The sequence below is a fragment of the Miniopterus natalensis genome, chromosome 1 (genome assembly GCF_054644295.1).
Source record: "Miniopterus natalensis isolate mMinNat1 chromosome 1, mMinNat1.hap1, whole genome shotgun sequence".
In the NCBI taxonomy this organism is placed as follows: domain Eukaryota; kingdom Metazoa; phylum Chordata; class Mammalia; order Chiroptera; family Miniopteridae; genus Miniopterus; species Miniopterus natalensis.
The window spans coordinates 45,076,600-45,099,868 of record NC_142081.1 but is presented as its reverse complement, the minus strand read 5'-3'; the positions used below and the strand labels follow the sequence as shown (position 1 = coordinate 45,099,868).

Genomic DNA, 23,269 nt, shown 5'->3' with positions numbered 1-23,269 from the left:
AGTGATTCAGTCGACATTCCTTAGCCAAAGACAAAAGGAAACAACAACAACAACAACTGTACAACTATGTATTTTTCCCTGAGGGGTCAAGGTACACCCGCGAGTGCTCTATGTACATATTGCACTAGAGAGGAATGAAGAGCGTGCAAAACAGCAACGATGAGAGAGGCTCACACCCTACTTAACCCTTTCGCTCGAGGTTCTCCTAGGTGCTTCTGCAGTTTGGAATGTCGGAACGCCAGCAGCTGTTCCTTAGTCTACAACTAAAGACACGTGTTTCCACTATGGCACATTCAATGAAATAAAAAGTTTTCCAAAGACAGATAGACAAATTCCATCAAGAAAATAATACAAAGTTTGTTTGTGTGTGTGTGTGTGTGTGTTTTTTAGAAAATTACATTACTTTCTTTCTTTGTTTCACATTACAAAATCTTTTTTTTTTTTTTCTTTACACAAATCACATTTTATTGCAGGAATAGTTCAAGTGCCATCAAATATTTATAGAAGGGTTAAAAAAATAGAAGTCTCTCTAAAGTGGTCCAGACAAGGCTTTGTATAGAATAAATCTTTTTTTTTTTTTCCCCCATCTTCTAGTTTTGATTTAAGTATTTTGAATACATTTTCTTTTCCATTGACACTTAGTAGCCTAGAAGCGGTCTGACACACGCACGTCATACAGGAAAACCACACGCACACACTCACGCTCACGCACACACACACACTACCTCCACACTTGACCCTCAGCCCACCCTCTCTACGCTCACAGACATCTGGGAATCCACACTATAAAGAACAACCAAACTTAGAAGCAGTGTCTTAAGTCATGTTTTCCTTAAGTTAGGAAGGGTGAATTAGGATGCTGAAGACTTTTAAAAAAATCCATAGCTTTAACATAAATTAGGATGCTGAACACTTAAAAATAAAAATCCATAGCTTTAACACAATTTGCAAACTGTCCAAAAAAGCACTTTCATCTGCACTTTTGATTTCATTGTGACCGAGGCCAGTTTCTTCACAACAGAATGCAACCGTTTGGACACCACTGTAGCCGATGGCACTCGGGCTCTGCACAGAGCCTCACTGACCCGAAGGAAACACTGCACCAAAGGCCTTACAGCAGCAGGGATGACAATGATGTGATTCCAATACTTAAAAGACTATTGGACATTTATGTTTAGGGAACTTTATAAGAACTATTATGAATAATTGTTCGGTATCACCAAATAGTTTGTATCATCACACAGGTGTTTCTATAATAAGAAAATAAAAATGCAACGTTTTGCATACCCTTTTCTAGACTTCCTGGTTTTTTCAGCTGAATTTATTGTTTAACTTCAGATCTCAACTTTAATCCAAATAATAGTTGTTCCCTCATGTCACGGAGCATGCCTCCATGACACTGTTCCTACCCTATAGATGTACTTTGCTCTTAGAGTCCACACCCTGCTTTTCTTTCACAAAGACCTAGTAGCAGCATCGTGTCAGTGTATCTCGGTTTACTCTAAAAGCAATGTCACCATAGGGTGACTATGACTGTGATTAGAGCATCTTTTTATTTTTTTATTTTTTTTGCATTAAGTACATGAAAAATCCTTTCTGGGAAAAGGAATTTCTTTTAGGTTCAACATTATGTTCTCTCTCACCCTTAGAGAAGTTCAACGAACTCTTATCGTTTCATTAATGGACACTGGAATTAGGTTTAGTTGCTCTTTAATGCGCTAGCACCTGAGGCTGGTCATATTCAGAAAGCTTTGGTTAAAAAGAAGTTAATATACTTTAATAAAACCATCCCCAAATTTAGTGAATCAGAAGGACAAAAAACAACAACAAAGAAAACAAAACCAAACCAAAATAAAAATACACCATTTTCCCCCAAAGGAGAAACAATAGGAAAAACACAGACAAATAAATAACTGAACTAAGCTTGGTACTTTTTTTCAGAGTATAAATACTATTGCTCTTTAAAGGAACTATGCTTATTTAAATTAAAAATTTGATTTAACCCTTCCTGCCCAAATATAAATACTATATGCTTATAGTTAACCTCTCTATATAAACACTCATAAAGTTTCATAGGCTTGTAAGAAATTTAAGTAAATAATACTCTTGTCTTCTATTTATGGTTAAACCCTCACTATATTTTTGAAAAAAAAATTTTTAGATGTCATTTAGGCTTCATACACACTTCTGTGTGAATAATTCCTTCTCCTTTTCTGAGTCCCTCAGGAAACAAGTCAGAAAGTCAATGGAGTTATAAGCAGAGTGAAGGGCTCGGGGAAGCCTGAGCTGCGATCCAGCATCAGTTCCCATGGGACAGTCAGGGGGGCCCTGGTGGCCAAGGAGACACCTCCTCCTCTATAAAGGGCTGCTTGGAAACTCCCACCTCTACACGGAGGATGTTCCCTTTTCTGAACAAACATGGCCTTGGATGTCAGACCAGACGTTTGACTCCTACCCCGAGTGGGACTGAAATCATCATCAAAATGCCTACGTTCCCAAAGGCCACTTATTTTTAAAATATGCACACTTGTATATCAGACAGTTCCTTCTCCCTTTCCCCATTGGGAATTATTTTTAAAAACCCACAAAATTTAAAAAAAACACACCAAACAACTCACTATTTCTCACCTGAACACCAAAGCCAAACAATCATCTAAATATTTAATGAAATAAATTACAGTCCACAGTTTTCTAGTGACGATAAATACGAAAGTAAATGTTTGCAGTTAGCACTGACTTCACTTTAAAGGCTTAAAATATTTAATATTTAAATAACAGAAACTGGTTCAACATGGTATGCCTCCCTCACCCTCTCATTCATTGTCTATGAAATATGGAGAGTAACATTCTAGAACTACAGCATCTAGAAGCAGCTAGACTAGAAATAGTTCACTCTGAGATCAACTCTTAGGGTTCCTAGATTATACCACGAACATAAACATTCACAAAGCGAATGCTTCCTGTCCTCACCTGGGGAGTGTGTGTTTGCTCCACAACCAATCTTTGGGTCCTTCTTATAATAAAAGCTAGATTCCAGTAAGATATTCTGGTTCCTGATTTGTTCTCCAAGCATACAACTGAATTCCAACTTGAGACTGACTCTATGTCACTACTGACTTGTATAAAATGAGCCTCTCCTTCTTTCTCTGCCTCCTTGAGGTGGCATTTTTAAAAATAATATGCACGATGATCTAAGTCCACAGCACCAATCAATCACTCAAACTTTGTACGAAGCATAAACACATCTATCCTTAAACTTACCCAAACACAAAGTGTAATTTAGGGAGAGTTCCATTTCTAATTCCCAATTCATGGGTTAAAAAAAAAAAAAAAAAATCCAACATCATGATTTCTAGATATGACCAGCCAGTCTTTTAGAAGTAATTTTGTAAACAGCAGCATAAATATCTCCCAACGTACCTCCCGAGCCTTCTCAGTTAAACTTGTGTTTCTGGTGCGCATGCGACACGGCAGTGAACACGCTAGCATTTAATTTAAAGGAAAAGGTGCCAAACGAAAGTGCCTTATCAATTCAACAGGAAAAGCTACACCAGTAACTACATTTTATATTAATCAAAACAATATATAAACAATATCTCTTTTAGCTATATATAGTCTTCATGCCCATTTACCCTGTAATATATTATAATGCTATTGTTGCTAGTGCTATGGACCCTTTCCGCGCCCTCCTGCCGACTGGCAATAATCGGTGGGAAAAAAAATAAAAACTTCCTTCATGAGACAAAGAACAAGTTGTGCAAAGTGACGCTGCAACCTCCGCTATGCACACCGGTCACCGATCATTGCTGGGCTCGCGCGTCACTAACAGATTGGCGATTCTGCAGAAAGTCTGTGGGCAGTGAGCTACAAGGAAAGGAAATCCTCCAACTTTTGTACCCTCCTCCTGCTGTAAACAGAGGTCAGCCATCAAGAAGTCAAGACAGAAAAAGGGTCCATATCTGTAGGCATAATGGAAATCATATGCATGAGAAAGACAAGTTCAACTTTTATTTGTTTTCATTGTTTCCCCTCCTTTGCCTGACCCCGATCACCAAGAGATGTGCAGTGTGTTGGCGCTCCAGGTCTGCGCAGGGCCGTGGAAAGTGTCTCGGTTAATATGTTTTGTTTGTTTTTCATGTTTGTACTTCAGACATTCTAGAAGTGCTTTAGGTGATACATTTACCCATCAATTTGCATCGCTGGCTCAAATTCTGAAGTGAACAACTCCTTGTATAAGGGAGGAAAGTGAAGCCGCACAATGTCTGGATATATTGCTTTAAATGCCATTAGCTTTTCTGTATGTCGTCCGCATAAGGCTCTTAATGTAGACACCTTGCATATTAACTGTAAGTGGGAGAAAGGACATGTTGTCAGGGGGGGAACAGATATGAGGATCAATATTCGGGGAATCTGGGTGATCTTTACATTGTTTATAATAGTGAAACACACTTAAAGCAACTTAAATGTCTAGTAATGGAGGATTGGTAAAAATAGGGATGAAACAGTTATAGCTAAGAAACACTAGCCACAAGATATGTGGCAAGGGGTAATTCAGGCTATGCCTACTGGATACCTTTGGTCTCACCTTTGTTAGTTATAACTATAAAATAGTTATAACTATAAAAAAGTTATAATTAATGGGTATACATTCAACTCTAATGATGAGTTTCTTCAAGAGAAAGAGTCTGCCTAGAACAAAGCGATTCTGGATCTAAGTCTCTGGCTAAACAAAGAAAGAAAAGTCAGAAGGCCTGGATGGAAGTCCCAGCGTTGACCACTGACCAGTTGAAAATAATATGATTTGCAAAAATGCTTTTTAAGCTCTAAAGCACTATGCAAGCACAAAATACTGACTATTTCAACCCAGAAAAATTCCTCTCTAAGAAATGTTTTCACCAGACCATAGATCTTGTCCATGTGTTAGGTACTTTTTATAACAGAAGAACCTAATGGTACCCTTGCATCTGGGTAAGAAGATGCAGAAAAGAGGAAAGCTCCTGAGAGTTCATCTGCCTTCAGTTCCCATTCTTGCCCCAATTTTTCATTTAACAGGTGCAAAATAGAAAACAAAGCAGCAATTAACTTCCAATTTCCTCTTCCTGACTTAACTTAGCTATCAGGAGAAAATCAGAGAAAATAAATAAACAGGAAAAGAACTCTTTCAAATCATCCTCTAGAACAAAACACATAAAATAATCTAAGAAAGGGCTGATTTTTCTAAGACCAAATACATACTCCTGGCTCTAGTACTGAAGAATATTAGCATATTTTAAATTGACATCCTAATTATGCTTTTATTGCAAAAGATAATAATTAGCAAAAATGAAACCTTATGCTTTGAATACAGGGTAGTAATGGGAAATTGATGAAGAAAACAAAAAAGTCATTTACTGTTGATGACTGATGAATTGAGTGGAAATAGAACTAATAGTGGGATATATGGTTATCCTGGTTAATTGTTTCAGTGCTTCATAACTTTCAAAATTCAGAAATTCTCTAATTTCTATCAAGGCAGAACATTAACTCTGCTTTGTGTTCAACTTTGATGGAAGAGGAAGAGAATTTCCAGAATGTATTAATGCTTAAAAAGTTCTACTCTTTCCCTATTATTGTAGGGCACTTTATGACCAGTGATGAGAAATAGAATTTAACCTGAATTTTGGCCCAACAGAACTTTTTGAAATGGAGGCATTTCTTTCCTTTCAGCAACCTGGTGCTCACTGACACTTCTGGGGGGCTGGTCAGATGACTTACACGGGCGCCTGGCAGCATGGTATTTGGCGGGGGGTAATTCAGGCTATGCCCACTGGGTGCCTTTGGCTCTCACCTTTGTTAGTATTCCATCTTCTCGGTGATTCTTCTGTAGGACGTGTTGGAGAGCTAGCTGAATTTTCTGTTGCAGTTTTTCAATTTTTACCTTTTCCTGCAGCCATGAGCGATCTAAACGTGAAAGATGACATTCCTTAGTGTTTCTCCAACATGGTGTCAGACACCCCAATTCCTCCTGACTCTCGGACCCAGAGTATAACACCACAAGGCAGAGTTACAGACCAACCGGCCAGTTTCACTGTTCGTTCAAAATATACTCCTGAGGGAGCGGAAAACTGATCTATGACAGTTATAAAGGGTATTAAACCTCTCCATTTTTACTGACACTTAAAGGAAGGGAAGGTCCTCCCCTTCCAAATGGATAGCCATTTAAATCTAAGGTCATATATGTACAAGTGCAATGAAATCTCCATGGCCCCTCAAGCCTTTCTAAGAATAACATTTTTGAATGAAATACTCATAGCAATCCTGCTAGCTTTTCTGGAAAATATGAAAATAACCTTATAATCTAAGGCAACTGAAACTGTAATAGAATTCCAGATGACGTAAAAGTTGGTAATTTAGGGTGAAGTCTTTATGTGTAAGAATTCCAAGTAGAAGATAGTAAATTAGTAAAACTGATGATCTCCAAGAGGCAGTGCTTTTTGAAAACATGGATTAAATTCAGATAAGCTTGTGGATGACATCCAAGTGGATTTCAGGAAAAAGTTGAATGTTATCTTGGAGACTGGTATTAAGAAGGGTAACCCAATTCTACCATAGCATTTCTCTTGGTATCAGGAGGTTAATTGTGGACTGGGTTGTACTCAATTCTCATTTCTTAAGATTTTAGCAGAATGGCATGAGGTCTTCTTAAAAGGGTGTATGTATGTGTGTCGGGAGGCTGTTATTTGAAAAAATTGAAAATAGATTTAATAAGCGAGGCAGCCTCTCCTGAATATTCTAGACGTCATGGACCTTGTAAAAATTCTTTACCTGGACAATTTTTAAACCATTTTATTTTTATTTGGTTATCTTACCTGCTGACATCAGTACAAATGCAGAAAATAATGCAATTTCATCTTCAGTCAGGTGCATAGAACATAAACTCTTTCCAAATTCAAATACAAAGCTAATAAAGTCTTCACAACCTGCCAACATTAAAATAAAGACAGTTTAGGATTTTAATTATTATCCTAGCAGAAAAATATGGAAGAAGGTGAAAAGGGGTTTAGTAGTTGAAGATCAGAGGGGATAGTGATAACATTTCTACGGTTTAATAGTTTGAAATCTTAGAAGACAATTCTGTTTAGCCAACGTCACCATCCCCACCACCATCCCCACCATTATCTTGTCATTCAAAATAATGGGAGTGAACTTTTGCTGAATGACTCGTATGTTAGGTACTGCTCTGAGAGCTTTCTTTGGCTTTCCTACTATTTCACAATAGCCCTATGAAGGAAGTATGATTTTTATTATTCCCATTTTAGAGGTTAGGACGCAGACTTGGAGAAAAAAGTCATGTACCTAAGGTTACACAGGTAGGAAGTAACACCCTGAGATTCCAATTCAGGCTGCCTCACTTCAGAGCTCACACTCTTAACCAATAGAGTTTAACAGCTACAACTGCTACAATCTAACTGAAATGTTAAATTCACTCATTTTAGTGTTTGAATCTATTTCATCTAAAAATAAAAACCCTTAAAAATACTAACAAATGACATATTATGGTGGTAAAATCATTATAACTGTTACAGAACTGAAAAAATATATATGTGAAAGTCCTATAAAATAATAATCCACCCCCAAAGATTGGGTAAGTTTGGTGTCTAGTCTTTCAGATTTGCATATCTTAAAAAGTAGGTTTACAGCTGTTCATATGGAAAATAATACAATAATTCATAAACAATATTATAAGAATAAACTGTTTCAAGTACTCACAACTGTAAACATACTTTTGCGCTACCCTGTATTTTAAATGGAAATGGGCTACACTATATTAAGTATACACACCTTCTGTCATTTTATTGTTTTTAAAATCACATAAAATATCTTAGATACTGTCCCATTCTTCTTAATAAGTATACCCCACTTCATTTAAATTATAGAAATCCAATGTAATTTATAAAGTATATGTTAGTTTCACTTAGCTATACTTCATTTCTCTGACATCTACATTTACTTTTCATTAATGATTGTTATCTGAGGAGTTAGGAAGGGCAGACTTTTACCTCTTTGCTTGATTTTATATATCAGATCTCATCCTCTAATTTATAACATATCCCCTGTCTACCTGGATCTAAAAATCTGGAAGGACACTGGGAGGACAGATAATATAAATTTCTTCGATTACCAACTAGATAAAACGAAACTTTAGGCCTTTACATGTAATATAGACAAAAAACACTTGAGGTATGTGAATTTTCTGTAGTGTCTAAAATAGGTATGAAATTCTTTAATTAGTGTTTCCAAATAACCAGTTTCCATTTTGTTCAAGAAGAGCTTTTGCTCAGCTCCCATCTGTTCCTGTAACTGATTTAAAGACAAAACAGCCAGAGATTTCCTTACCTAAGGATTTGAAGACATCGGGCCCAGCGTATTTCCCATCAAAGTACACGGTGTTGTTCTGAGAGTCAAAGGCACGGCACATTCTGATGAACACCACCTCTAGAGAACCTAGGCAAAGGCAGATGGTCTGGATTATTCCACCTGGGGAAATTTAATTCAAACGGAAATGGGCTACACTATACTTAAGTATACACACCTCTGTGTATATTGGTTACCCACTAACGTGGACACCCGTTTCTGAGTGGGCGCCCCGGGCGTTGTTTAGCTAGGGGGCTCTCAGTCACTTTAGCTCTCTGCTTAAAAGAGCCGAGTTCACCAGTGTAATTAAACACTGTGCCGAAGCTGAGGCCTGTTTTACTGAAGAGAGGATTGATTTACAAATTACTTCTTCGTCACTCTTCTGTCTTGCAATATGAAGTTTCAGAGTTGCTTGTCAAACATTTATTCATATTATTAAAGCAAACAAAAAAACCTTGGCTGGGTAGCTCAGACTGTCGTCCTGATACACCAAGGTTGCGGGTTCGATCCCGGTCAGGGCATACAGAAAGATCAACCAATGAACGCATAAATATGTGGAACAACAAATCGATGTTTCTCTCTCTCTCTCTCTCTCTTTCTCCCCCCTTTCCTCTTCTCTAAAATCAATTTAAAAAATTAAAGAAACAAGCAAAAAACCAGGGCTGTCTCTCTGAGGTTCGTCTTCTTCCTAACAACATATTGGGACCTCCCTAGCGGTGTAAAAACAAAGCACAGGTGATGGTAAGATCGGGGAATGCAGGTGTCCTTCAAATTCAGCTTTTCACCCAGAGGAGAAGCCACATAGAGGGAATGTTTCCTGCAAATAGTTCTAAAACCCTGAAAAAGAACTCAGCCTCTGCTATGAGAAACTCGAGCTGTTATCATCGGAGGAAAACTGTTCCCGACACCTTCCTTACCCAGCATTTCTTTAATAGGCGCGGGAAAGCAGGTTAGGAAGAGATCTCAGAATTCACTTGCAAAGCACATACCTGCTTTGAGAAGCACAATTTGATCGTTTTGACACAGTTCCATAAATCCATCGATGCGTTTGGCAAACTCCACCACGTACTGTATCGCTTCCGTGATTTTGATGGCACACAACTGCCACATCACCTCCCGCTGCTGTGAGGGAGGGAGACACGTTAGCCCGCGCTGTTCCCCGCATCCTTGGCTCCACGGCTTGAACCTCTTTTGTAAAAGCCTTCTTTGGAAATAGATTCAAAAAGGCGAAGGGATTTCTATGTTATAAGATCCTATGTGATCATATTAACCGATGTGACCCCAATACATTTAATAAAAAAAGAAAAAAAAGGCTAGGGGGTTCAAAAATAAACAGTTAGCCAGTTATTTGGGATATAATGATGGCTCTTCCAAGTCCTTTCTCATCTCCTCCAATTCCTCTCTTACCTCTTTGGTGGCAAAGGGACAGGGGGAAGATGTTATGAGCATTTCTGTGGTGGAAGGTGAAAACGAATGCCACTGCTTTAACCCTGGGCCGGGGAGAGGAGCAAAGCAGGATCTTCTTTTAAGCAATGATTTTGCCTTGGGGAATGTAACACCATTTTATTGGGGGAAGTAGGAAAGAAGGGAGTCAATTACATTTATTGTATACCTGCTATGAGCTGGGTGGTTTATGACATCCTTGCCTGATTTCATTTTCACAAGAACACTTTCTCATTTTCATAAACGGACATGAATGCTCACGGGGGTTTCACAGCGAACAGGTATTGGAGCTAGGGTTCCAATCCTAGTCCAGACACTTTGCTGCTTCTTACTGCTTTCCTGCCTCCTTTTGTAATTCTGGCTGCTGGTGTTACCTGCTATCTCGAAGGCAAACAAAGCGTGTGTTGCTATCCCCCAACCTGTCCTGTTCAACTCTTTTTAAGAGTCTCATGCTCTACCGACTGAGCTAGCCGGGCGCTTCTGTTCAATTCTTTTTAGATACCCACTCTCCAATTCAGTGACAGGGTGACCTGGATCTGTGCTGCTCACTTGTTCCCTCCAATCTCAGTTTAAGACTGTTTCCACCAATATGATGGGATGGAACAAATGCTGAATTAGGAGCCAGGAGCCACAGTCTTGATGTTTGTACTCTCCAGCCACATGCCAATGGACATTAGTTTCTTCCTATGTAAACCGAAGGGCAGTGTTAGCCTAGATAATCTCTCCGGTCCTTCCTAAGCCTGAATTTCTACAATTATCAGGGGAAAACACATTTTCTTTACCCAAAGGAAGAATGGATAATTAAAAGTTCCCCTTGTCTAGCCCTGCTCTCCCATTTCGGTGGCTTGTTGATCAGAGTGTTTTATAGAAAAAAGTCAAGTAGCAACACCTGTCAGCCTCACACTGCTCGGGTCAGACTGGAGTGACAATCACAGATGCCAAGTCTTTTTGTGCACGTACTCTCTAAACTTCTTCTTAACCTCTGGAAACATGAGGCTAAGATTACAGGGGTGGAGAAAGGTAGGTTTACAGTTGTGAGTATGCAAAACATAGTTTATTCTTGTATTATTATTTATTCATTATTGTATTATTTGTATTATAACTGTAAACCTACTTTTGCCTCCTTCAGTATTTTACATGAACTTCCTGACCTTGACGCAGTCTTCCATTATGATACTGGGACAAACCCCAATTCAATAGGCTTCTGTAAACTGCTTAATTTAGCCCCCTATTGACAAATGACAGGAAATGTGTGCAGTTATAGGCACAAGAGAAGTTGTTTGCTACTGCTGAAATTTTACTTGCTGGTGTCACTGGAAGATGACAGTGCCCCAAATACGCAATCAGCTCTGGATGCAAGTTTTAAACAGAAATCTGCTATCTGAGGAAAGGCATTCATTTTTTGGTCCTTGGTGGTCTTGATCAAGTCACTTGCAGGAAACTCTTCCCACTGCTCCCTCCACCTTCAGTAAAATTCTTCAGAGCATACCTTGTTCTGATAGTTCTCGATCTCCTCCTGCAGAAAGGTCTGCCACGTTATCTGCTGGAGCTCTTCTCGCAAGTATTGGCAAGTTTCCAGATGGGATTTAGATATATTCTGTGCAAGGTGTTCTAAGGAGAAAACAAGAGGTCATGAAATGAAAAGCCAAGTTCTTTGGGTAATCAGTGTTTTTCCCTACCTAATATTTGCTTTAAAAAGTAACAAGTAGAGCTGGGCCGGGCGTGGCTGAGCGGTTGAGCATCGGCCTAGGATCCAGGAGATCGCGGTTTGATCCCGGGTCAGGGCACATGCCCGGGCTGCGGGCTCGATCCCCAGTTGGGGGCGTGCAGGAGGCAGCCAATCAATGACGGCTCTCTTGTCATTGATGTTTCTATCTCTCCCTCTCCCTTCCTCTCTCTGAAATCAATAAAGATATATTTTAAAAAACGTAATGCGTAGAAAGCATCATGCTGAACCAGTTTTTAATTATCTTTATACATTTAAATAAGCAATTTGGAACTATTCTATATTTTATAATATGAGGATGAAGAACAGGCAAAGCCAACAATAAATCTTGGTGACTTCACAGGCACTCCTGACCTAGGCCTTCTTCCATGCCTTTCCACCAGTGTCTGGGAAGGAACACATATTGACCAAGAAAGGTGTGGGAAATGGTGGGCACAGCCTTTCTTGGCATTTTTATGAAGACACGTCTGCCTTATACATTGACTGGAAAGGATTACTCTTGAAAAATTAGGAAGTGGCATTCTTTTATGACAAAAAGCAATGCATTTCTTTAGTTTTTCCTGCAAATAGCAGAACAAGCATTACCAAGGGCCTATTATGTCACTATACATAGTGCAGTGGTTAAGAGATAGACTCTGGAGCCAGAATGCCTGAGTTTGAACCTCAGCCCTGCTACTTACTAGCTGTGTGATCTTGGGTAAGTTACTTACCCTCTCTGTGCTTTGGTTTCCTCATTTGTAAAATGAGGAAGATAGTATCTATTTCATAGGACTTTTGTGAGAATTAACTGAGTTGAGGATTTAGGGAGGGTTACAAAGTGTGTGCTACCTAACATTAGTTCTTATACTAGAGTATAGGGAATTTGAAGATATTATAAGAAATAGATGCCCAAAAAGTTTCTCTAGGAATCTATAATCTGGTGAGCATGTATGGATATGCTGAAAGGATAATTCAAGGGAGTCAACAATAAAGTATAAAGTTGAATCATATCAGAAGAGAAAGAAAAAACTATAATAGGTGCTGTCAGGGAAGGAAGAGATGAATGTTGGCTTAGGGAAATCTGCGGGTGCTTCTTGGCAGAAATGGGCCATGTGAGTTGGTCCCTGACGGTGGGTAGGATTTGGTAGGCGGAGGCCAGCGGTGAGAGGGGTAGGCCAGTTCCACATTTGAGGGATGGCAGATGAAGGAAACAACAAAGCATTTATAGGAGACAGGCAGATGTGGTAAAGTGATGGAGTCAAAAGAGAAATATGAGTAGGGAAGAGTCCAAATCCTGAGGACCTTGAATGCTAGGATTGAGAGTCTGCACTTGCTATAACACAAGAAGTCAGCAGGGTTCTCGAGGAGCTGAGGTCCTGAACACTGTGCCTGGGGAAGGACAACCAGCAGCTCTGCGACTGGAGGGTTGGCTGGAAGGGATGGAGGCAGCAGGCCCACTGAGAAGTCTGCTGGAGTCTAGACATGAGGGGCTAAGAGCTGGAGGCAGGCTGGTAATCATTGTTCTGGAAGGGGAGGATGATGAAAAGTTTTAAAAGAAAATTTGATGCCCAGCCAGCGTGGCTCAGCGGTTGAGCATCAACCCAGGATCCAGGAGATTGAGGTTCGATTCCCGGGCAGGGCACAGGCCCGGGTTGTGGGCTCGATCCCCAGCAGGGGGCGTGCAGGAGGCTGCAGATCAATGACTCTCTCATCACTGATGTTGCTATCTCTCTCTCTCCCTCTCCCTTCCTCTCTCTGAGATCAATTAAGATGTATTAAAAAGAAAAAGAAAAATGGTAAGATTTTGTGGATATGAAATCATACTTAAAAGGAATCCCCCTCTCAGGGTCCAGAATATTTAATAGGAAAGTCACTTAAAAGAAAGGTGCCAAATGCAAACTTGGTAACAGTGGTAAGACTATTTATTTATCTGGGAATTTGTTACTGCTTTTTGTCAAACAGAACCAGACTTGTTTGCCTGGAAACAGCAGTTTCACCTCCACGAAGCTTGAAACTAGAATCTCTTTAGAGACAATGAGACAATAAACCTTAATGGCCCTTTTCACAACACACAGGCACAAAACAATATAAGTCAATATCACAAAAATAAAACATGAACAAAAGAAAAGAATTGAAAGACCAGAGAAGCTGAAAGAGGGAGAAGCCAGTAAATCATGTGTCTTGGAATCAATGAGGTCTGTGAAGAGGAGAATCAGGACAAAAATAATGGGAAGTCAGAAACAAGAAAATAAGTGTGTAAATAACCCAGTGAACTACCTCCCGCAGAAAGAGCACTCAATCTGTAAGACAGATGCTAGAATGTAACCCACATTTTGCAGATAGGAAAAAAATGATGAAGTGTTCACAGAGAATCAGGGGGATCCTATGAGGTGAAGGGTGGGAAGAAGATCACAGCGGTCTCCTCCAGATTATGCTTTTTCCCCAGTTAATACGGTCGGCATGTTGTTATTTCACTTCATCTTAAAAATCATTCCCACTCACCCCTTCCCGTTTGGGTCCAGCTTTCAGAAGTGGAAATGAATGATACAATGTACTGTACGCGACTGGCCAGTAGAGGGCAGTGGCTGCTTTCTTGCCAACTGCTCACCAACTAACAGCTTTTGACTTCCAATTCACAGGTTGTGATTCGGAAAGTGTAAGATCTTAGACACCTGGCTGTTTTTAAATCTCCATTTCGGCAAAGGAGAACATGGTCAGAACTGGGTAAAAGTCAACAAGTTAGTGTGGTGTCTCAGAGAAACAGCCTGGAATAGTGAAACACCTTAGAACTGGGAGTTAGGGGACCTGGTTTCTGGTCTGAGTTCAGAGGATAACTCACTTTGTGACGGGCAAATCAGTTCACTTCCTCAGTCGGGATTGCTGCATCAATCCCGCCAAGGTCTAGGTACTTCAGATAGAAAATCCTGACTTCTGAGTTAATCACAGATTTTCTCCGTGGAAAGGAACCTTAGACATCATCATCGGTCCAAAGTCTTTCCAGTTTACAGATAATAACAATAGTGATGATAGTAGTTAACACGTATATAGCATTTACTATGTGTCACCCGTACAATATATATTAAGAATATATACATATATTTTTAATCTTTGTAACAACCCTAGGAGGAAGGTACTAATATTATCTCCATTTTACAGAGGTTGACTTTCCCAACATGTCAGAGCTGGCAAGTGGCCAACTCTTTAAACACACATAATTTGGCTCCAGAGTCTGTGCTCTGAATCTTTATACTTAATAAGTAGGGGGACTATAGCTTGCAGAAGTTACATGACTTATACTGGGTTGTACAACCTATTGCAAAGCCAGGACCACAATCCATACAAAGCTGACTTCTTGTCTCACGCTTTACCAGCACGTCACTGTCTCTCTTGCATGGGCTTTAGTTATTGATTACAGTAATAAGTACAGTTAGGTTTTTGTTTTTTTAAAATGAACCTAGATGGCTTATCTGGAATATATAATTCAGGTACTAATTGTACATCAAGGGCAACACTTCCTAGCCATGAATGCAGACATACTCCCACTAAATGTAATGGATTGTGGACACTATTATTGAAAGATAGAATTGAGCTTCTGATATGTTAATTTACAATTCATTTTACAACTGAATAATTGTTTTCATTCGTTTAAAATCTGATGGCAAAATTTAGCCTAAAATGAATTCAAGAGTCTTAAAGAGACAGCAGGACTTAAGCCCCAAAGGAAATACAGCTTTGAAGAAGGGACAGCAAAGTCTTTGGCCACTTTTAGGCTCCTCTTAGCTCTTCAAACTATTTTGCACGTGTAAATGGGATGGAAAATTAGAGCACAGTTATATAATTTTCAGGTAAATTCTTGTTTAAGTTTTGGGTTTGGGACTAATCCTAGTGACAAGTTAATTTTATTCATTCTGGAAAATGCCACAACACATGTGGAAATTCCCTAATTTAGGAGAACACAGAGAAAGATGAGGGCATCGGGCTCCCAGATGCACTGGGAGGTGACCAGGGTGGAAGAGGAAACGGATTTGTTGGGGAGCTGGGGGAGCTGGGGGAGCTGGGGGAATGGGCTCAGGCGTTTCCGGCTCCACTCAGGCACTAGTACACGTTTAGCCAAAGTGCAATATTCATGGGCAACACTTTGGCTAAGCCCTGTGGCTTTATTTCAGGGTTGAACATTCGACAAGGCACACAGATGGACTCACTAGCATTTGTGATGAGGTGGAGGCAGACGTGCTGTAAAGTGAGCCAGGTCATTTTTCATGATATCATGTCATCTTTCAATCAAATCCTTATTCATTTCCGAAAATTTTACTTTCATTACAGTTCTGCTTAAGGCTCAGCCAACCAAGATTTCGTGACAAAACTGGAAGGTTTTTGTTCTAGTTCAAGAAAAATAAAATCAAACCTACCTCTGCTCAGCTTGGCTTCGAGTTCAGAGGTTTCTCTGTTAATCAAAAGAGCTGCGATACACCTTTAATGCTGCTCAGTGGTTAAAGACCAGGCTTAAAGTGGCCCTGCTCCTGAGGATTTAAATTTAGACCCATAAAGGGGCGCTTGTGCAAAAACCGTAAAGAACATTCAATTTGTTCTATTTGGAGAAAGATTTTACTGGAAATATAAATTTCACTTAAAAAATGTTTTATGGGGTATAGAGGTGGAGAAACCCTCTGAAGAACACAACCGTTTTTCCTGTGAACTGAGGATTTCTGTGCTCAAGTCAGAACCCGCTGGTGCTTTTCCATCTGAAGTCTTCGTTCTCTCCAGGTATTAACTTAGTCATCTCCACAGCGACTAATTGAAATATCCCAAAGGATTATACCCTTATGTGAGGAGTCATGCGGAGAAACAGATCAAATTCTATAACTGCAAAGGTTCTTATCAAAGTTGCTCTAACAATAGTGCTGCACTTAAAAATCGATTAAATATAACAGAGGTGCTGACACAACTTCCTTGAGATGGAAAGTTTTTCATTGTCTGTGTTATCAACATTTCTAGGTCACATCACCTAAGAAGCAAAAATGTCACAGGTATAAGGAATTGATAGTTTTGTTTTTTTGGGTTTTTGTTTTTGTTTTTAGTCTAGTGAGTCTTCTATGAAATACATCAGTTTTGTCATCAATATTCATCACCAAAACATTCTGGCAAATAAAGAAGCCAATTTCCCTCTAATATTTATAGAATAACCAGAGTTGTAAAACTTAGATGCTTGCAAGGGCTGGGCAGCCACACAGATGGGGAACGTGGGGTGTTAGCACCTAACTGGTGCCACTTTCTCGTTGCTGGGCCCTTAGGTCATTTTTCCCCCTCCCACAAGAAGCTGACAATCTGAATTTCTGTGTGGAATTGACCAGGTTTTAAATTTTGGCAACTGATTCAAAATTGTAAAACTGTGCACCGGTCAAAAAAAATATGTCTATGGACCAGGTTCAGTTTGTGGATTGCCATTTTTATGACTTCAGATATAAAGCAATACCTGGAGTATCACTAAATAAATAACAAAGTTAATGGAGCTCAGAGCTTTCTGTGGAATTTTAAGACTGCTTCAAGTTCATGCTGACCCATCTCTGCTGCCGAGAGGTCAATGTTTCTTTTGCATATCCAATGGGAAACAGTGGGCAGCCAAAAGCAAAGGAGCAGGCAGGGTGGACTTATGAAGGGGTGCAAATGGTAACGGTGAATTTCCCTCCTAGCTGCATCACTTTAATAATATAACTCGTTATGGGAAAGTCAAACATCCCATTTACTTGGAAGGGCATTAGCAGCACATCCCAATAGAAACATGGAAGCCGTTACCTAATTCTGCCATGGACACCGTTGGGGAAGTCTCTCCGTTGGTGAAAGAACAGTAGGGAAAGAAGCCGGATGCTGGTGTGTAGTCGCATATCGGTTCTGGTTTGATTCCGTTGATGTCGAGACCTGACTGGTCTGGGGAAGGCTGTATGTCCAGGTAGAAGCTGCTGACGGCAGAGTCGGCCTTGCCGCCCTCGGGGGTGTGCCCGTCGATGTAGCTGCTGAGGTCGTCGTGCAGTTCCGTCAGCCCGTTGGCCGAGATGTTGTAGGTTGGGGTCAGCGGCTCGGCCTCGCCAGGCTGCTGCTGGTGGTCCCGCTGCTGCTGCTGCATCCGGTGTTTCTGCACCTCCGCGTACAAGCTGTCTCTCTGCTTTTTCGACATTCGGCCAAATTTTACAGCTGGAAGACAAAAGCCAAGCCACACCGTATACAATATGCTTTTCTTCACTATCCTCTCCGGCACGCGTTAGGGGTTCCTTTGAAGTCCCAGACAATGTCGATCGAGAACCACATAACCACGGAATAAAGACGTGGTCTAGAGGTGAAAACAGTCCCACCCCACACCCCCAACGGCAAAGAACATCCCAGCGGCACTAAGGATGGGCAGGCAGAAGAGACCCGGGGCAATGCCCACCTATGGTTTGCTGCTGGCCTATGACCCTGCGCTCAGTGGGAGCCACTGGCACGTGCCTGCCCGGGTTCGTCCACGCAGCGGGGCTGTACCGTCCCTTTCTCTTCGCAGCGTTCAGACCAACGCACAGGCTCACAGAGGCACAAGCAGTCGAACCTCATTTTCATTCCTTCCACTATTCTGTACAGTCAAATAAATTTCTTCCCGATCAAAGAGCTGCATCTGGGGCTTCATTAAGGGAACTAAACAGATTGGGTGAGGCCTTTGCAATTCCCTGAATTACGCCTCTGAGTCTACCGAAGAAGCCCCGTCCCCTGTGCTGGGTCATGGCCCCTGTAAAACGCTTGGACCCATTTTTAAATGACGCTTTCTCCTGTCCTTATTTTGCCTTAAGGAACAAGAGTATTAGAACTGTGGAAAGGGCAAACACTGTGTAAGATCCCTGCCTGTTGGATGAATTTGTGTTGGAAACACTTCTTGTGATGCCCGTGTGTCCAAAGTGGAGCAGCAACTGTAGTAACTCTCCAGTTCATTCAGAATCCCAAGTGATTTCTTCTGCAACACCCATATATTTGAGGAAAAAACCCTATGATTTCCTGGTCTGAATTCTCCCACTAACCCATTTATTTTTCAGCCCGATCCTGTATATATAGATAAAGACTCTGCTGGAGGGACTGAGATGTCCTAACTGATTGTGGTTAAATTTAGAGCTGATGGGGTGGATGAATTCACCTATTTGACCATCATCAAAATTCTGCGAGTCTATAGGAAGGAGGCAGGATAGATAGACATGAAGTTGGGAACCACGGCCACCACCCAGTGGATTCTTTTTCTGCCGAGGAGGACATACTGTCCCTTTGAAGAGAGGAAACAAGTGAGCTTGATGCTGGTCAATTTCTGGGTCCCAAGACTGAAGGAACAAACGTGGGAGGAGCTGGTCAGACAGCAGGCTGACGTGGGCTCTGAATTTCAGGCCTAAATCTGTAAAAGCCGCAAATTCACTCCAAGCCCACAGCAACATGCGCTGTCTCCAGAAGGCATACTGAAGGCACTTTATTTTTGTGTGGAAAAAACCTGTATTCTGGAACAACCAAGGGGATTAATACCCATGGGGGAAACTTGTTCTGCTGTGACTCTGAATGGTGTTTTAACGTTTGCCCGAATATTAACAACAGTAATCACACCATCCTGTAAGTGAAATGAAAAGACCTGCTATTGAGAAAATGTGCACACAACTTGTAATTTTAACTTATATAAGAGATGAACCCAACTTTGTGGGTTTAGTGCCACTGGAGGGTGAAATATACAGAGCTGCATTCACAGGGGTTTCTGAGAATACGGTGTAAGTTCTGTAACCTGTATATTCCAATGGCAAAAACTTCACTCTAGTTTCTACATATTCTGAGACGCCACCCTGTGCCCTACTACTGGAGGTCACCACTACTTGTGCCTGGGCAGGTCTGCAGGCCCTGAGAACATCTGATCGTGGGGAGGACAGGCTATCAGAATGCCTGCCCAGCATCCCGAAGTATTTTTCCATAGGCTGAAACCCTATTGGAAGAGATGTTCCCTTCAAAGAGCTGTTTTAAGAGAGCCAGCCAGTATATTTGGAAAAGTCCTTAAAAATGTGCCCGCTGTATTTTCTGCCCAGTTTCCTTGTGTGAGCATAATTGTCTTGAAATCGGTGTGGATTATTCAGTGCACTTAGGATAGCTTTCCAGGAAGATCTTGAAACGTTCTGCAACTGAATGGTACATGGTCTCTATTTCTTAAAATAGCTTCTTTTAATGAAAGGAACATTTGTCGCCGAGCTACACTTTGCACTATTTTCACACATTCTGCATGTACAAATATTTGACTTTGGCATGTGATTCAAAATATCCAGTTAGCATAAAAGCTAACTCAACCCAACTGCCAAAAAGCTCACTAGTGTAAAGCATGTAACAACTAGCTCTTGCTTGTGTTTCCTTCTAGGGAAAATGCCTGTAGGAAGTATATTTATTAAGGCCCTCGGATGACACTAACCTTCAATCAGATCATCCACTTGTAATATCTTAAACATCAAAAATCCGAAGGTGTTCTGACCACACCTTCCTTGCCCCCCCGCCTCCCCGCCCCAGTTAGCTGATGCTGATGGATTATGGAGAATGAAGTAACTGCTGTGAAACCCGCAAAACCACCAGGGGAGGGAGGGCATATTTTGAAGATCTGGGCCCAGGTTTCAGAAGGCACTTTCATAACCCTTTGCTACCATACAACTCAAGCTGAGTGCTCACCATCTCGAGACATCCCTACGGCAAGGCATTTCTGTAATCGACAGTGTTGGCAGCGATTTCTACTGGTTCGATCAATCAAACAGTTCTTCTGACGAGGACAGGAATAGGTGGCATTGCTTTGCTGACTTCTCCTGAAAAAGCCCTGTGATTCAGTTATAAAATATAAAAGAGGTTAGTGTCAGTTTGAGCTGTATGACACTAAAGGCAGTACACTAAGAACCGAGCGGCATTAATGTTTAATGAGAATTAAACTTGTAGCGGAATCATCCAGGAGGCCATTAATGAAATTAAAGTCACTTCTTTTTCTTTGAGTAAAATTGATCTCCAGAGTCCAATCCTCTGTCCCTTACACATGCAAAACTTGCTTTCACTCCAACAGACGGTTGCCTGGCCCGGTTCTTGGCTTCTGATGGTCAAAAGCAAGGTGTTGATGGAACAGTACAAAGGCACTTATATTTAATCTTTATCTCCAAAAATATTTTTAGTAGAATAAACACAAAACGCTTCTCTGGATGTCCAGAGATAGGGAAAATGCATCTTTACCGTAACCCAGGGAGGCTGCAATCCTCGCACACTGTGGTCATCTCTACTAACCCACTGAAATTCATCACCCTTTACGTGGCTTGCCTTCCTCAATTCAGAATCTACCGCCCCAAGAAGTTAAATGACACTTGGGTGGATTATTTTGGCAGATCAATCAGACTGGGAATACTAAAACCTGACGATTTGAAAATATGTGTTCAGTATCATGAATGATTTAATGAATCCAATTTGATGTTCATCAAGTTCCACTTATTTGCTAGGCACTGTTTTGGAGATGAGAGGGTGTACAAAGACACAGGGGGAACTGCTGACTTCACGGATTTCGTTCATTCATTCACTCATTTTTGCTAACTTCTTGAGTTGGATCCTTACTAGCTCCTTGATTTTCAGTGTTTGTTCTTAAAAGCTTCAAGTTTTCCTTTTAGTTATGTTTTAGTAGCAACCCACAGGTTTTGCTATGTGGCATTTTCATTATCATTCCATTGAAAACATGCTCTAATTTTCAATAGGATTCTTCTTCAATCCACATGCTATTTAGAAGCACATTTCTTTTTTCTTTTCTTTTTTTCTTTTTTTTAACATATCTTTATTGATTTCAGAGAGAGAAAAGGAGAGGCAGAGAGAGACAGAAACATCAGTGATGAGAGAGTCATTGATCGGCTGCAGCCCGCAACCCGGGCATGTGCCCTGACTGGGAATCGAACCCTGATCGCCTGGATCCTAGGTCGATGCTTAACCACTGAGCCACACCCAGCCGGACATAGAAGCACATTTCTTAATATCTAAATATATGGGTGGGTTTTGGTTATCTTTTTATTGTTGGGTTATCTCTCAGTGGGTTTGCAGTACTCAGAAAAAAGAGAATGTAACTGAGTTAATTCTATGGAGCAGAGCCATGAAGTGTACAAAAGAATATTATCATCCCCAAATCTTTAAAGGTTAAGATAGAAGACGCCAACCAAGGGGACAGTAGTGGAGAGGGGAGAGGTAAAAGCCTGAAGGACTGGCAGAGTGCTGGGCAGACTGATAAGCGTCTATTCTCTCACCTAAAGATCTTTCTGGAGGCTCACTTGGCAGTTGTATCAAAATCCTTAAGAACGACCTATCCCTTGCACCAGTGATTGCTCATTTAGGGAATATATTCTAAAGGGATATTAAGAATGTTACAAAGATTTACCTACAAGGATGTCCATCACAGCACTATCTGTAATATAAAAAATTTAGAAAGATGCTAATTCACACTAGTGAATTAGAAGAATTATATTGGATATCCACTAATTTCAGCAACCATTATACATGGAATTCCAGAAATACAATTATTGACATAAAAAGGTAATGCAAATATACTGCTGAATTTAAAAAAAAACCCCACACAGCTGAAGAACTAAATACGATATAACCCAATTTTTGAAAAAAGAACCCATATACTTCACATAGAAAAAACTTTGGAAAATTATGCTCCCAAATGAAAAGAATCATTGGCACCAGTTAGTGGGGCCATGGGTGATTTTAATTTTCTTTCTGTTTATTGGTGCTTTCTGATTTTTCTATAATATGCAGGTGGAAATGTATGTGAGGCACTTGGGGAAAAATAGTCTAGTACATCTGTTTCCTTTTGTGATGGCTGGGGGACTATGTGGATTTAACTGATGGATATGATGATGTGACCTCAGTCAGTTCCCAGTGCTTTCCTTTTGGAAGCCAACCTGGGATGGCAGGGAGGTAGCAGGGCACTGCTCTCTGCCAAGCTGCTCACTAACCTCAATGTGGGCAAGGCTTGTCTCTCTATTGTAGTTTAAACCTCCCTTATATCAAGTCTGGCCTCTTCTGCAAAGCAGTTTCTCTTTTCTCAAAATATCTAAAGCTGTGGGTTTTTTTCCCCTCTGTGAAAAGGAAGTGAGAAGGAGGAAAGCTTTCTTTGGGGCTTAATGGTGAGAATTCAAGAAAATATAAATGGTAACAGAGGCAGATAATCCTTAGAAAGAGATACCAGGAGGCCAGCTGTCTGGGTATTTACTTTAGTCTGAGACAGAATCTCTGTCAAAGCTAAAAGGTATTTCTTTCTTTCTTGAGATTGTACCACCATTCAGACCTTCTGTGTCTGAATCTATCACTGCAAGTGTCTAGGATCAGGAATTACGTGCTTTTCCTTTAGCTGAGGCTGAAATTTGCTTGCTTGACAATTAGCCTGTTCCATTTTGTTCTACGATCGTTGATTATGGAGAACATCTGAGCGATCTCTGTTTTTCCTTCAATGGAAGCAGTAGTTTGGGGGCTGCCAAACTATCAAACAGCATTTAGTCTGTACACCAAATCACAGCATCGGCCGCCTTTCTTTCTAGGTTCTTTCCCACCTTTAGTATTTCTTCAGAGGATCATCTCCAATTTCTCCACTTCCTTCAAAAATCTGAAATCTAGAACTAGATACAGCTCTTGAATAATGATCGGGTCGTTAACAAAAAGGGCGCTACTTTTCAGTTTCCACGT

The 23,269-nt window shown here is 40.6% G+C and overlaps 1 protein-coding gene across 1 annotated transcript in view; it reads right to left on the bottom strand.

The window, feature by feature from the left end:
• Window positions 1-422: 422 nt before the first annotated feature.
• Window positions 423-23,269, bottom strand: part of RORA (RAR related orphan receptor A) — a 93,035-nt gene continuing 70,188 nt past the window's right edge. Inside the window, exons 3-10 of the mRNA XM_087821114.1 lie at window positions 20,240-20,381; window positions 17,336-17,731; window positions 11,327-11,448; window positions 9,384-9,516; window positions 8,377-8,484; window positions 6,849-6,959; window positions 5,828-5,940; window positions 423-4,344 (exon numbers count right to left, since the gene is read on the bottom strand). Of these exons, the coding sequence (XP_087677240.1) occupies window positions 4,180-4,344; window positions 5,828-5,940; window positions 6,849-6,959; window positions 8,377-8,484; window positions 9,384-9,516; window positions 11,327-11,448; window positions 17,336-17,731; window positions 20,240-20,381 (1,290 nt within the window). The 3' untranslated portion in view covers window positions 423-4,179. The remainder of the gene's footprint in view (window positions 4,345-5,827; window positions 5,941-6,848; window positions 6,960-8,376; window positions 8,485-9,383; window positions 9,517-11,326; window positions 11,449-17,335; window positions 17,732-20,239; window positions 20,382-23,269) is intronic.